The following is a 15,302-nucleotide window of genomic DNA, read 5'->3' as shown; positions in this document are numbered from 1 at the left end:
TATTAAGAAGAGTTCCCTGTGCTATACAGTAGGTCCTTATTAGTTATCTATTTTATATATAGTAGTGTGTATATGTCAGTCCCAATCTCCCAATTTATCCCTCCATTCCACCTTTCCCCCTTGGTAACCGTAAGTTTGTTTTCTACATCTGTGCCTCAATTTCTGTTTTGTAAATAGGTTCATTTGTACCATTTATTAAGATTCCACATATAAGTGCTATCATATGATATCTGTATTTCTCTGTCTGACTCACTTCACTTAGTATGACAATCTCTAGGTCCAGGTGTTAGCTGCTTTAAGAGAAAAGATAGAGTAGATCCGGTTTTTAAGTAGATGTTTTAAGTAGGTGTTTTTAAGATATTTTCCTGATAATAGATTTAAGTTAAGTGTTGGGAATTCCCTGGCGGTCCAGTGGTTATGACTTGGCACTTTAACTGCCAGGCCCCGGGTTCGATCCCTGGTCGGGGAACTAAGATCCCGCAAGCTGCATGGCGCAACCAAAAAATAAATAAATAAAATAAAATAAAAAATAAATTAATTAAGTGTTAAAATTTTCTAGCACTTCTAACGTTTGTCATTCCCTAATAGTTTACAGAGACGTTTATATGTTAACTCATGAACTCTTGGGAAATTATGATAACCATCAAAATCACAATAGTATCAAAAAATTGCTTTTTATGAGCCAAATGCAGTATACTTTAAGCACTTTACACATATTTTAATTTATTTAATTTTCACAACAACCATAAAAGGTAGTTAGCATTATTATTGTTAAAGACAGTCATTTTTCAGAGTTGCTGTTTAACAGTATGAAGCTACAAGTGTTGCATGACTCTGGTCAGGTATTACCCTATTTAGATGATTAACTCTAGGGAAGAATGGTCCCTAAGAAAGCAGCTTTCCCATTTTACTGCCAGTGCTGCTAGCATTCGTGGTGTTTATGCTAACTAACTTCAGGTCACATAGAATATGTGACAGCTGTTTGCATAGCCTTTCATAACTTATAGATCACACTCATTTTATTTATCCTCATAGTAACCTCAGGTGAACAAAATAAAAATTTTAATTTCCAGTTTGCAAGTAAGGAAATGGAGGTTTGTCATTTAAAAGACTTTAAGAAAAAAAAGAAAGGAAGAAAGAAAAGCTGTAAGTCAGATATTTGGTGAGTTTTGAAGCAGAGTCTAGAATCCAACTTTTCTGACTTAAGTTTTGTATATATGTCGCCAAACTTTCCCAGAGGATTTGATGAAAAATTTTTTCCTAAGGGAAACATTAAGACTTTCCTTTTCTTTTTTCAATAATTACAAGATTAAAATTTTTTAAACAAATGCAATGATGTTTGAAGTAAAGTTATTAATCTTTATGTCCCTCCTTGTCAGTCTCATTCCCCTTAGGTAACCACTGTTTACAGTTTGCTATATATCCTTCCAAATAATTCTCTGTGTTTATTCATACAAATAGAAGTATAAAAACATGGTTTTCTTTCCATTTTTTTTTTAATCTTTCAATTTTATTTTATTTTTTTATAAAGCAGGTCCTTATTAGTCATCAGTTTTATACACATCAGTGTATACCTGTCAATCCCAATCGCCCAATTCATCACACCCCCACCCCCACCCCACCCCCGCTGCTTCCCCCCTTGGTGTCCATACGTTTGTTCTCTACATCTGTGTCTCAATTTCTACCCTGCAGACTGGTTCATCTGTACCATTTTTCTAGGTTCCACATATATGCGTTAATATACGATATTTGTTTTTCTCTTTCTGACGTATTTCACTCTGTATGACAGTCTCTAGATCCATCCACGTCTCAACAAATGACCCAATTTCGTTCCTTTTTATGGCTGAGTAATATTCCATTGTATATATGTACCACATCTGCTTTATCCATTCGTCTGTCGATGGGCATTTAGGTTGCTTCCATGAGCTGGCTATTGTACATAGAGCTGTAATGAACACTGGGGTACATGTTGTCTTTTTGAATGATGGTTTTCTCTGGGTATATGCCCAGTAGTGGGATTGCTGGGTCATATGGTAATTCTATTTTTAGTTTTTTAAGGAACCTCCATACTGTTCTCCATAGTGGCTGTATCAATTTACATTCCCACCAACAGTGCTGGAGGGTTCCCTTTTCTCCACACCCTCTCCAGCATTTGTTGTTTGTAGATTTTCTGATGATGCCCATTCTAACTAGTGTGAGGTGATACCTCACTGTAGTTTTGATTTGCATTTCTCTAATAATTAGTGATGTTGAGCAGCTTTTCATGTGCTTCTTGGCCATCTGTATGTCTTCTTTGGAGAAATGTCTGTTTAGGTCTTCTGCCCATTTTTGGATTGGGTTGTTTGTTTTTTTAATATTGACTGCATGAGCTGTTTATATATTTTGGAGGTTAATCCTTTGTCCATTGATTCGTTTGCAAATATTTTCTCCCATTCTGCGGTTATCTTTTCGTCTTGTTTATGGTTTCCTTTGCTGTGCAAAAGCTTTGAAGTTTCATTAGGTCCCATTTGTTTATTTTTGTTTTTATTTCCATTACTCTAGGAGGTGGATCAAAAAAGATCTTGCTGTGATTTATGTCAGAGTGTTCTTACTATGTTTTCCTCTAAGAGTTTTATAGTGTCTCGTCTTACATTTAGGTCTCAAATCCATTTTGAGTTTATTTTTGTGTATGGTGTTAGGGAGTGTTCTAATTTCATTCTTTTACATGTAGCTGTCCAGTTTACCCAGCACCACTTATTGAAGAGACTGTCTTTTCTCCATTGTATATCCTTGCCTCCTTTGTCATAGATTAGTTGACCATAGGTGCGTGGGTTTATCTCTGGGCTTTCTATCTTGTTCCATTGATCTATGTTTCTGTTTTTGTGCCAGTACCATATTGTCTTGATTACTGTAGCTCTGTAGTATAGTCTGAAGTCAGGGAGTCTGATTCCTCCAGCTCCATTTTTTTCCCTCCAGACCGCTTTGGCTATTCGGAGTCTTTTGTGTCTCCATACAAATTTTAAGATTTTTTGTTCTAGTTCCGTAAAAAGTGCCACTGGTAATTTGATAGGGATTGCATTGAATCTGTAGATTGCTTTGGGTAGTATAGTCATTTTCACAATATTGATTCTTCCAATCCAAGAACATGGTATATCTCTCCATCTGTTGGTATCATCTTTAATTTCTTTCATCATTGTCTTATAGTTTTCTGCATACAGGTCTTTTGTCTCCCTAGCTAGGTTTATTCCTAGGTATTTTATTCTTTTTGTTGCAATGGTAAATGAGAGTGTTTCCTTAATTTCTCTTTCAGGTTTTTCATCATTAGTGTATAGGAATGCAAGAGATTTCTGTGCATTAATTTTGTATCCTGCAACGTTACCAAATTCATTGATTAGCTCTAGTAGTTTTCTGGTGGCATCTTTAAGATTCTCTATGTATAGTATCATGTCATCTGCAAACAGTGACCGTTTTACTTCTTCTTTTCCAATTTGTATTCCTTTTATTTCTTTTTCTTCTCTGATTGCCATGGCCAGGACTTCCAAAACTATGTTGAATAATAGTGGTGAGAGTGGACATCCTTGTCTTGTTCCTGATCTTAGAGGAAATGCTTTCAGTTTTTCACCATTGAGAATGATGTTTGTTGTGGGTTTGTCATATATGGCCTTTATTTTGTTGAGGTAGGTTCCCTCTCTGCCCACTTTTTGGAGAGTTATTATCATAAACGGGTGTTGAATTTTGTCAAAAGCTTTTTCTCCATCTATTGAGATGATCATATGGTTTTCCTTCTTCAATTTGTTTATATGGTGTATCACATTGATTGATTTGCATATATTGAAGAATCCTTGCATCCCTGGGATCAATCCCACTTGATCATGGTGTATGATTCTTTTAATGTGTTGTTGGATTCTGTTTGCTAGTATTTTGTTGAGGATTTTTGCATCTATATTCATCAGTGATATTGGTCTGTAATTTTCTTTTTTCATAGTATCTCTGTCTGGTTTTGGTGTCAGGGTGATGGTGTCCTCATAGAATGAGTTTGGGAGTGTTCCTTCCTCTCCAATTTTTTGGAAGAGTTTGAGTAGGATGGGTGTTAGCTCTTCTAAATGTTTGATAGAATTCACCTGTGAAGCCATCTGGTCCTGGACTTTTTGTTTGTTGGAAGATTTTTAATCACAGTTTCAATTTCATTACTTGTGATTGGTCTGTTCATATTTTCTGTTTCTTCCTGGTTCAGTCTTGGAAGGTTATACCTTTCTAAGAATTTGTCCATTTCTTCCAGGTGGTCTATTTTATTGACATACAGTTGCTTGTAGTAGTCTCTTAGGATGCTTTGTATTTCTGCAGTGTCTGTTGTAACTTCTCTTTTTTCATTTCTAATTTTATTGATTTGAGTCCTCTCCCTCTTTTTCTTGATGAGTCTGGCTAATGGCTTATCAATTTGGTTTATCTTCTCAAAGAACCAGCTTTTAGTTTTATTGATCTTTGCTATTGTTTTCTTTGTTTCTATTTCCTTTATTTCTGTTCTGATCTTTATGATTTCTTTCCTTCTGCTAACTTTGGGTTTTGTTTGTTCTTCTTTCTCTAGTTCCTTTAGGTGTAAAGTTAGATTGTTTATTTGTGATTATTCTTGTTTCTTGATGTAGGCTTGTATAGCTATAAACTTCCCACTTAGAACTGGTTTTGCTGCATCCCGTAGGTTTTGGATCATCTTGTTTTTATTGTCATTTGTCTCTAGGTTTTTTTGATTTCCTCTTTGATTTCTTCAGTGCCCTCTTGGTTATTTAGTAAAGTATTGTTTAGCCTCCATGTGTTTGTGTTTTTTACGTTTTTTTCCCCTGTAATTCATTTCTAATATCATAGCGTGTGGTCGGAAAAGATGCTTGATAATGATTTCAATTTTCTTAAATTTACTGAGGCTTTATTTGTGACCCAAGATGTGATCTATCCTGGAGAATGTTCCGTGCGCACTTGAGAAGAAAGTGTAATCTGCTGTTTCTGGATGGAATGTCCTATAAATATCAATTAAATCTATCTGGTCTGTTGTGTCATTTAAAGCTTCTGTTTCCTTATTTATTTTCATTTTGGATGATCTGTCCATTGGTGTAAGTGAGGTGCTAAAGTCTCCCGCTATTATTGTGTTACTGTCGATTTCCTCTTTCAGAGCTGTTAGCAGTTGCCTTATGTATTGAGTTGCTCCTATGTTGGGTACATATATATTTATAATTGTTATATCTTCTTCTTGGATTGATCCCTTGATCATTATGTAGTGTCCTTCCTTGTCTCTTGTAACATTCTTTATTTTAAAGTCTATCTTAGCTGATCTGAGTATTGCTACTCCAGCTTTCTTTTGATTTCCATTTGCATGGAATATCTTTTTCCATCCCCTCACTTTCAGTCTGTATGTGTCCCTAGGTCTGAAGTGGGTCTCTTATAGACAGCATATATGTGGGTCTTGTTTTTGTATCCATTCAGGAAGCCTGTGTCTTTTGGTTGGAGCATTTAATCCATTCACGTTCAAGATGATTATCGATATGTATGTTCCTATGACCATTTTCTTAATTGTTTTGGGTTTGTTTTTGTAGGTCCTTTTCTTCTCTTGTGCTTCCCACTTAGAGAAGTTCCTTTAGCATTTGTTGTAGAGCTGGTTTGGTGGTGCTGAATTCTCTTAGCTTTTGCTAGTCTGTAAAGCTTTTGATTTCTCCATCGAATCTGAATGAAATCCTTGCTGGGTAGAGTAATCTTGGTTGTAGGTTCTTTCCTTTCATCACTTTAAGTATACCATGCCACTCTCTTCTGGCTTGTAGAGTTTCTGCTGAGAAATCAGCTGTTAACCTTATGGGAGTTCCCTTGTATGTTATTTGTCGTTTTTCCCTTGCTGCTTTCCATAATTTTTCTTTGTCTTTAATTTTTTCCCGTTTGATTTCTATGTGTCTCAGTGTGTTTCTCCTTGGATTTATCCTGTACGGGGCTCTGCACTTCGTAGACTTGGGTGGCTATTTCCTTTCCCAAGTTAGGGAAGTTTTCGATTATAATCTCTTCAGATATTTTCTCTGGTCCTTCCTCTCTCTCTTCTCCTTCTGGGACCCCCATGATGCAAATGTTGTTGTGTTTAATGTTGTCCCAGAGGTCTCTTAGGCTGTCTTCATTTCTTTTCATTCTTTTTTCTTTAGTCTGTTCCGCAGCAGTGAATTCCACCATTCTGTCTTCCAGGTCACTGATCTGTTCTTCTGCCTCAGTTATTCTGCTATTGATTCCTTCTAGTGTAGTTTTCATTTCAGTTATTGTATTGTTCATCTCTGTTTGTTTGTTCTTTAATTTAAGTCTTTGTTAAACATTTCTTGCATCTTCTCGATCTTTGCCTCCATTCTTTTTCCGAGGTCCTGGATCATCTTCACTCTCATTATTCTGAATTCTTTTTCTAGAAGGATGCCTATCTCCACTTCATTTAGTTCTTTTTCTGGGGGTTTATATTCATCTGGTACATAGCCCTCTGCGTTTTCATCTTGTCTATCTTTCTGTGAATGTGGTTTTTGTTCCACAGGCTGCAGGATTGTAGTTCTTCTTGGTTCTGCTGTCTGCCCTCTGGTGGATGAGGCTATCTAAGAGGCTTGTGCAAGTTTCCTGATGGGAGGGACTGGTGGTGGGTAGAGCTGACCAGTTGTCTGGTGGGCAGAGCTCAGTAAAACTTTAATCTCTTTGACTGCTGATGGGTGGGGCTGGGTTGCCTCCCTGTTGGTTGTTTGGCTAGAGGCAACCAAACACTGGAGCCTACCTGGGCTCTTTGGTGGGGCTAATGGCAGACTCTGGGAGGGCTCACACCAAGGAGTACTTCCCAGAACTTCTGCTCCCAGTGTCCTTGTCCCCACAGTGAGCTACAGCCACCCCCGCCTTTGCAGGAGACCCGCCAACACTAGCAGGTAGGTCTGGTTCAGTCTCCCCTGGGGTCCCTGCTCCTTTGCCTGGGTCCCCATGCACAAACTACTTTGTGTGTGCCCGCCAAGAGTGGAGTCTCTGTTTCCTCCAGTCCTGTGGAAGTCCTGCAGTCAAATCCCTCTAGCCTTCAAAGTCTGATTCTCTAGGAATTCCTCCTTCCGTTGCCAGACCCCCAGGTTGGGAAGCCTGACATGGAGCTCAGAACCTTCACTGCAGTGAGTGGACTTCTGTGGTATAAGTGTTCTCCAGTCTGTGAGTCACCCACCCAGCGGTTACGGGATTTGATTTTGCTGTGATTGCGCCCCTCCTACCATCTCATTGTGGCTTCTCCTTTGTCTTTGGATGTGGGGTATCTTTTTTGGTGAATTCCAGTGTCTTCCTGTTGATGATTGTCCAGCAGCTAGTTGTGATTCTGGTGCTCTCGCAAGAGGGAGTGAGAGCACGTCCTTCTACTCCACCATCTTGTTTCAGGGCCTTTTCTTTCCTTTTTTTTGTTTTTTGCTTTTTACAGAAATGGATCATGCTATGCATGTTACTTTGCCACCTGCTTTGTTTTTCTTAAATCATAAAAGTCAATATTCCTTTAAGTTGTTTTTTTAAAATACAATTTGATTTCCCTTAATTCAATTTATATATCACCTATTAGAAGCTTATTTATTTTAAAACATGAGATATAATACCTGATAGTTGGATTAAGTTAGGGGAAATTAATAACATTTTCCAAAGGCAATATCAATCCAAATTATTGATAAAACATGGAAAATGTACTTAAATTGTATACCCCCCCAAAATAATTGTTTAGCCCTGAATTCAGGAGTTTTTCCACTATAGTTTTCAGAAAATATGATCATAAATAATGCTACTTTAAAAGTAGACATAGATAATATTAGAGTGGGGTGTGGCTGGGTTTTTTGAAGAGAAGGATGTAAAAATACAGTATATGTAGTGTAGAAATCCCCCAACTTTTTTTTTTTTTAAAAAGGAATTCCTTTATTTTTATTATTTATTTATTTATTTATTCACTTTTAGCTGTGTTGGGTCCTCGTTTCCGTGCAAGGGCTCTCTCCAGTTGCGGCAAGCGGGGGCCACTCACCATCGCGGCCTCTCTTGCTGCGGAGCACAGGCTCCAGATGCACAGGCTCAGTAGTTGTGGCTCACGGGCCCAGTTGCTCCGCGGCATGTGGGATCCTCCCAGACCAGGGCTCGAACCCGCGTCCCCTGCATTGGCAGGCAGACTCTCAACCACTGCGCCACCACGGAAGCTCCCCCCCCCCCAACTTTCTTTGTTGATGGTGTCTTGAGTATCTCAGTAAGTTTTTTTACAGTGCTACTTAGCCATATTAATACCTAATAGTTACGAGTATTAAGTAGTTAGAGCCAAACTTAATGAGTATACAAAATAATAAATAATACACATACATTGAAAAAACGTTTTATTTCATTCTTTTAAAAACTACAGTTACATACTGATGAGATGTGTGCACCTGTTGGACACTGCACAACTTCTCAAACCTTGGAATCATTAGGCACTGTCACACTTGTTTCCTGTATCACATTGATTTTTATGAGGACTTGCTTTTTAATCACAGTAAGTCCCAGAACCCCAGCTTTGGAAAAATAGGATGTCATTGAGAGGACTATAGTGCTGTCTAATGTTAAAAGTGTGAACTACCTTGAGCTAGTTTGTGGGGTGTCCACAGATAGATGTTGAGTATCACTGTGTCATCCCCCTCCCCCCTCCATTTAAAATATCTCTGTGAGTGCACTGTGGCATCCTGGGGCTTCTTGGCACACTGTTTAGAACCATGGGTTTGGTATTAGAACATAGGCTTTGGAACCAGACAACTGGGTTTTGAATTATGCTCTGCCACTTAGTGCAAAGCCTGGATTTGTTCATCTTATAAAATAGAGGTAATAATATCTTCTTCATGGAGTTGCTGAGAGTAAAGCTTTTGGCAAGTGCATGAACAGTATCTGGTTTACAGGCTTCAATAAATTTTAGTTCTATTGATGATGGTTATGAAACAGAGGTAGATTTTTATGAAGGGAAATATAGGTTCAAGCAATAAAGAAATGGTGGGAGAATTGAGTATTCTTGAAAGGAAGTAATGATAGGCTTCATCTTTCATGGATGGCTGAAAATTTGGGCTATTCCTTAAGTTTGGCTGGTTTTTGAGCTCTGTGTAAATGAGATAACTACAGTGAGCTACAGGTTAAAAAATGAGGAATATTTATGGTTCACTTATCAGATACTCATTTACTAACTTTGGTAGTGTTAGAGATTCTGTTCACAACCTATTTCATGTGCTGTGTTAAGACTTGATCCAGAACACTTCTTTGTAACCATGCAGCATTCAACTTTAAAGCTAACAGCATCAAATTATTTAATGATTAATTTTAGATACCCTTGCTTATAGCAGGGGCACTGGCTACTTTGATCTATAACTGTCTATTAAAGCTCTGATTCCTTAGAATACTATTGCTGTGCTATTGTCAAAATTAAAAAATGAAAAGGGGCTGAAATAATCAGTTTTAAACATCTGGCTAATTGCCTTAGTTGTGCAACTTGATTCAGTTTTTTTTGAATCATATTTCATTTCTGGAATTTACAGAAAATTTATACTGAATATGCAAGGATGATTTATCTCTAGAAAACTGAAGAGGCATAAAGGGAAGGATCTTTTTCAATTGCTGTATAAAAATTACTGAAACACACTCATACTTTGTGTTTAGGGGAAAATCATCTTTATGTAGAAATAGAAACACCATCATTGAAATCACACGTGCCAAGATGTTAATCTAAATTATTTCCTTTAAATATCTTTGGGTACTTAAACTTCTTGAAACTATCTTTTAGTTAATTTTCCAAATGATAAGATGTATGTTTTATAACTTATAAAAATCTAATGGAAATTATATAGCTAGATAGATTGATTAGGAATGGCTAAACAATGCTCATGCTGTTGTTATCAAAATAGAGAATGGTTAGAAGAAACTGGATTTCTAAAAATGTAAGGTGTGAATTCTGTTTATTCATAAAATTGCTTTAAAAAAAATCATTGGCATTCAAGTGATGCTTGATTCTTGAATATCTGTGGTATAAAGATTTTGCCTGACCTGAATTTATATGGTAAATCCTGATTCCTGTGGAATGTATTGCTGTTTGGAACCATAGGGTGTATATGTGGGATATGTGTGTGTATATCTTCATATATATATATTTTTTTTCATGTAGCCAATGTAGTATTTCTAATATTAAGTCATTATGCAAGTTTTGGTGGGTTTCATTAAGGAGTAAAATCCTTTGGGCCAATTTGGAAATCCTAATTCTTTTTCCAGATATTGAGAACTGGGTTATATACTCATCATGATTCTTTCTACTAAAGCATAAGAATTCTGTGCAGAGAGTTACTCTTTTTGAAGCCTTCTTAAGACCCAGCCTTTAGTGCCTTCAAACTTTGCTCCACTGAGTTTTAGGAGATTGTGGCAGAAGTTTTTCAAGACCTGCCTATCTTTGGCTATGTCATGTGGGTCCCAAAAAGGTGACGAGTCTTAACCAAACAATGCCTGCCTAGATTCTGGCCATGATGACTGAAAAGACTAGACTAGCATGGGTGTGGCCTTGGCTCTTTTCACTTGGGTTGGCAAATCCCAATGCCATTGACTTAGTTTTTTAGAGTGGTGAATAAAATTTTAAAAAGGGAGTTAAAAAAATCACTATTCCAAGAATAGTTTCATTCTTTTCTAAAAAAACTCAATAAAAGTAATATACCGATAAGAAAAGTAGTGAGAAAATGTTTTAAATTTATTGCTTGTAGTCTCATGGTAATAGAGTAGTATATATTCTGTTTCCTTTTCCTTTTGTGATGGTGTGATTAAAAAGGCAGCAGTAAAATTTGTTCTTAAATTAGCAGTTTTAGCTGCTCTCTACAAATCCTGACACTGTAATTCTGTGTAACAGTCTGATGTCATTTCTTCAAAAGTTATTACATCTGACTACAGTGTATCTCAGTTTGATTGTTTGATACTGTACCCTCAGAAGAGTTTCCAGTTTAACTTTTCTTCTCTGCTTGTTCATTTTAGTGTCTTGGGTATCCTAATGATCAACAATTTTCAGCCACGTCAGTTCAATAGAGTTTCAGTAGCACGGCTCTGATGCAGGTTAATTAGCTAGGAAAAAAATGTATATTTCTTTGGGAGTATGCATTTTGGGCTTAAGTCACTTTGGGAATATGCAATCTTGAGTGGGAAACAGTTTTTAGGAGATTTAATATATGTGAAGATATCTTCATTTCTCAGGTTGTGGAATGGTGGTGGATAAGAAAAGGTACACGGAATCAAAAGTCATAAAATAATTATGATCTATGCATACCTGGAGTCCTTGTTTCTTCAGGGTGTGCTTCAAATAGTTCTTTGGGATGAAAATGAATGTGTTGAAGGTGTACATTCTAGATGATTAAATAAGTAATTGCTTAATGTAATTAAATCTGTTTTGAAGTAAATAATAGAAAGTTGGTAGACTATTGAAGTATAATTTTTCTTTTTCTTTTTTTAATATACAGGGAAGTCGAGATAACATGAGTATTGTACTAGTTTGCTTTTCAAATGCCCCCAAGGTCTCAGATGAAGCAATGAGAAAAGACTCAGAGTTGGATAAGTACTTGGAATCACGGGTGGAAGGTAAGAAAGATGCTTTTTTTTTTTTTTTTTTTTAGAAGGAAAGGAAAATTATTATTCCTTGTTTATCAAATAGTTCTTTTAAAATTTCCTGCAGCTTTTGGACTAAAAATCCATTATTATTCAGGAATGAGGGAGAGGAAAACCTAGTCTCTTTGTCTTCAACATAATTTGCTAATTTGTTTGGGTTTAAATCTGTTATCTTACTTGTTTACATATGTTCCATCTGTTCTTTTCCCTTTTTTCTCCTTCCTTCCCTTTTGGGTTAATCGGTATTTTTTATTCCATTTCATCCCTGCATTTGCTTATCAGTTATACATTCTTTTAAATATTCATTTAGTGGTTACCCTGATAGAGAATACATGTTAGAGTCTATGACAGGATCTCCAACTTAATACTTCATTTTGATTTTATATGTGCTGCTTTTTAGATATAAAATTACTTTTTATGAAGTTATATTATGTCAGTCTTATTTATTTATTTATTTTGCCTTGATGTCATTCTTAACAAAGTTCTTTCCTCAATTCATGGTTACATTTTTTTTTTTTGAACAAAATGTAAAATTTTGTTTTATATATTTTTAACTTTTTATTTTATATTGGAGTATAGTTGATTAACAATGTTGTGATAGTTTCAGGCGTACAGCAAAGTGATTCAGTTACACATGTGCATGTATCTATTCTTTTTCAAATTCTTTTCCCATTTAGGTTGTTACATAATATTGAGCAGAGTTCAGTGTTACATATTGACCTATATTTTTTCCTAACACCTTTATGGCTTGATTATTATTATTTTTTAATAGTACACTTGAATGATATAATTAATGATTATGTTGTGGTCAGCTTGTCAGATTTGGCCTATTACAAGTCATGTTTTAGATGAACAGTAGCTATAGTAATTGGTAATAGTTTTGAAATACAAAAATTTGCAATTTCAAATGTGTAATTACCAAAGGAAAACTACCTTCTCTTGCAGATTTGGAGAGCAGGGGGAGATTTATCTTTTCTAGCTTTACAGCTATCTAGCCACACACCATAAACAAAGGTGCATAAAGGTTTTGTTTTTGTTGGTCTGCAATTTCTTCAGCTCTGAATTGTCAGTGAGTTCTGTTTTCAGGGTAATGGACAGATAAGAAACATGTGGGAACACTTTGAAGACAACGTCAGAGGCACTCTTATTCCTGTTGATAATATCGTAATTATTAAGAGGAGCTGTTTATAGGAGTTTTTAATAATACATGTTTTCTAAAAGGTCTAGTGTATTTGGGTGGGGGATTGCTGGCTCAAATTTATCAAAGGCAAGAAGGATTTTCTTATTTTTTTTTTAAACATCTTTATTGGAGTACAATTGCTTTACAATGGTGTGTTAGTTTCTGCTTTATAACAAAGTGAATCAGTTATACATATAAATATGTTCCCATATCTCTTCCCTCTTGCAACTCCCTCCCTCCCAGCCTCTCTATCCCACCCCTCTAGGTGGTCACAAAGCACCGAGCTGATCTCCCTGTGCTATGTGGCTGCTTCCCACTAGCTAGCTATTGAATTTTCTTATTGTCCTATTTCTTCATTCACAAAGAAGAAACTAGATAGTTTTCATTTTGGGAAGTACTCTAAAATTTGGTCAGTTACTTGTTATATGATCTCAACCAACTTGCCTGATCTCTTAAGGCTCCAATTTCTTTATTGTGAACTAAAGGTAAAAACACCAACCATACAGTTTGTTTTAATAATAAATGAGATAACTTAAAGTACCTGGTATGGTGCCTATGTCCTCAGCAAACTGTAGCTTTTATCAACTTTTCTGTAACAGCTAAATTTTAATTTCTTCTGTTTATTTATTTGTTTATTTATTCATTCATTCATTCATTTATGGCTGTGTTGGGTCTTCGTTGCAGCACACAAGCTTCTCATTGCAGTGGCTTTTGTTGCAGAGCATGGGCTCTAGGTGCTCAGGCTTCAATAGTTGTGGCATGCGGGCTCTAGAGCACAGCTCAGTAGTTGTGGCGCACGGGCTAACCTGCTCCGCAGCATGTGGGATCTTCCCGGACCAGGGCTCGAACCCATGTCCCCTGCATTGGCAGGCGGATTCTTAACCAATGTGCCACCAGGGAAGCCCCCTAAGTTTTAATTTCTTAAATGTGTGGTCAGTTCAGCTCAATGTGGGTTGTTAACATTTAAAATTAATTTTCTTTTGTATAGTTTTAAGGTTTCCAAAATATATGTTATATGGCAGAGATGACAGATATGTAATAATATGATATGGTCTTGGGGGCTATGGTAGATACTTGATTATTAATCATTCAATCAAAAAACACTTAAAAATCCTTGAAAAAGCATCCACTACAAATCAATATGCCTTGGTACCTAACTTCTTTTTTATAAGGTAGCGTTGTTCAAGAGCATTATATTTCTATTAGGGTTTTAAATCATGTAATCTGACATTAAAATTTTGAGTTGAAAGCATTCTGGTGTATTGGCAAGTCTTTGTATGTGTTTTTATTGGGAATGCAGAGGGGAGGTATAATGTTAAAATAAACAGGGAATAGCCTTTAACCTAAATTGATTAGATATTTGGTGAATGCCTTCTACATGTATTCATTTCTTCAGCTGTCCCTGAGCATGTCTGTTACTGGGAATGCAGCAGAAAACAAAACAAAAACATTCTTGATCTCATGGAGTTTATAATATAGTGGAGACCTTTTTTTTTTTTTTTTTAATAGAAGAAAAACAACAGTAAGCAGACAGTAACAAGGAATATTGGTTAGGCAGGTCTCTGAGGAAAAACATTTGAGCAGATACCTATATATGGAAGAGAGTGGCTATCTGGGGAAGAACATTCCAGCAAAGGGAGCAACAAGGACTGAGGAGGGAATATGCTTAGAGTGTGTGGCTAGATGAGAATGAGCTGGTGGAAAAGTGAAAGATGAAGAGAGATTGCTAAGAAGCAGATCATGTAGGGCTCTGCAGACTAAAATGAGGTCTTTGGACTTCATTCAAATGGTGCTGGGAAGTCATTGGAAGAGTGCAAGAGTGACTTGATCTGACTTTTTTTTTTAATAAATTTATTTTATTTATTTATTTTTGGCTGCGTTGGGTCTCCGTTGCTGTACGCAGGCTTTCTCTAGTGGAACGCGGGGGCTGCTCTTCTTTGCAGCGCGTGTGCTTCTCATTGCGGTGGCTTCTCTTGTGGCGGAGCACAGGCTCTAGGTGCGCAGGCTTCAGTAGTTGTGGCACGCGGGCTCAGTAGTTGTGGCTCACGGGCTCTAGAGCGCAGGCTCAGTAGTTGTGGCGCATGGGCTTAGGTGCTTCCCGGCATGTGGGATCTTCCCAGACCAGGGGTCGAACCCGTGTCCCCTGCATTGGCAGGCTGATTCGTAACCACGGTGCCACCAGGGAAGTCCCTTGATCTGACTTTTAGAAGGATCTCTCTCAGTTGCCATGTGAAGAAGAGATTGTAAAGAGCGGACAAGAGAGGAAGCCAAGAGAACAATTAGGAATCATGCATTAAAGCAGGTGGCAGATGATGGTGGAGGAGTGGACTGCAGTGGCACCAGTGGGTTGTGAAAATTGGCTGGTGAAGTGCTAGACTGCAGTGGTTCTCAGTGGCCGGTGTGGGGAGGAGGGTGGATTTTGTCCCTCATGAGACACGTGGCAATGTCTGGAGGCACTTTTGGTCTCATAACTGAGAGGGTGCCACTAGCGTACAGTGAGTGA

At 37.1% G+C, this 15,302-nt stretch overlaps 1 protein-coding gene across 4 annotated transcripts in view; it reads left to right on the top strand.

The window, feature by feature from the left end:
• Positions 1–15,302, top strand: part of PPM1B (protein phosphatase, Mg2+/Mn2+ dependent 1B) — an 81,066-nt gene that overhangs the window by 51,119 nt on the left and 14,645 nt on the right. For all 4 annotated transcript variants that reach the window (XM_059943448.1, XM_059943450.1, XM_059943449.1 and 1 more), the window contains one exon: positions 11,475–11,592. In XM_059943448.1, the coding sequence (XP_059799431.1) occupies positions 11,475–11,592 (118 nt within the window). The remainder of the gene's footprint in view (positions 1–11,474; positions 11,593–15,302) is intronic.

This window comes from Balaenoptera ricei, chromosome 13, assembly GCF_028023285.1.
Source record: "Balaenoptera ricei isolate mBalRic1 chromosome 13, mBalRic1.hap2, whole genome shotgun sequence".
NCBI lineage: Eukaryota > Metazoa > Chordata > Mammalia > Artiodactyla > Balaenopteridae > Balaenoptera > Balaenoptera ricei.
Note: the sequence above shows the minus strand (reverse complement) of the source record. Positions and strands in the feature narration are given on the sequence as shown.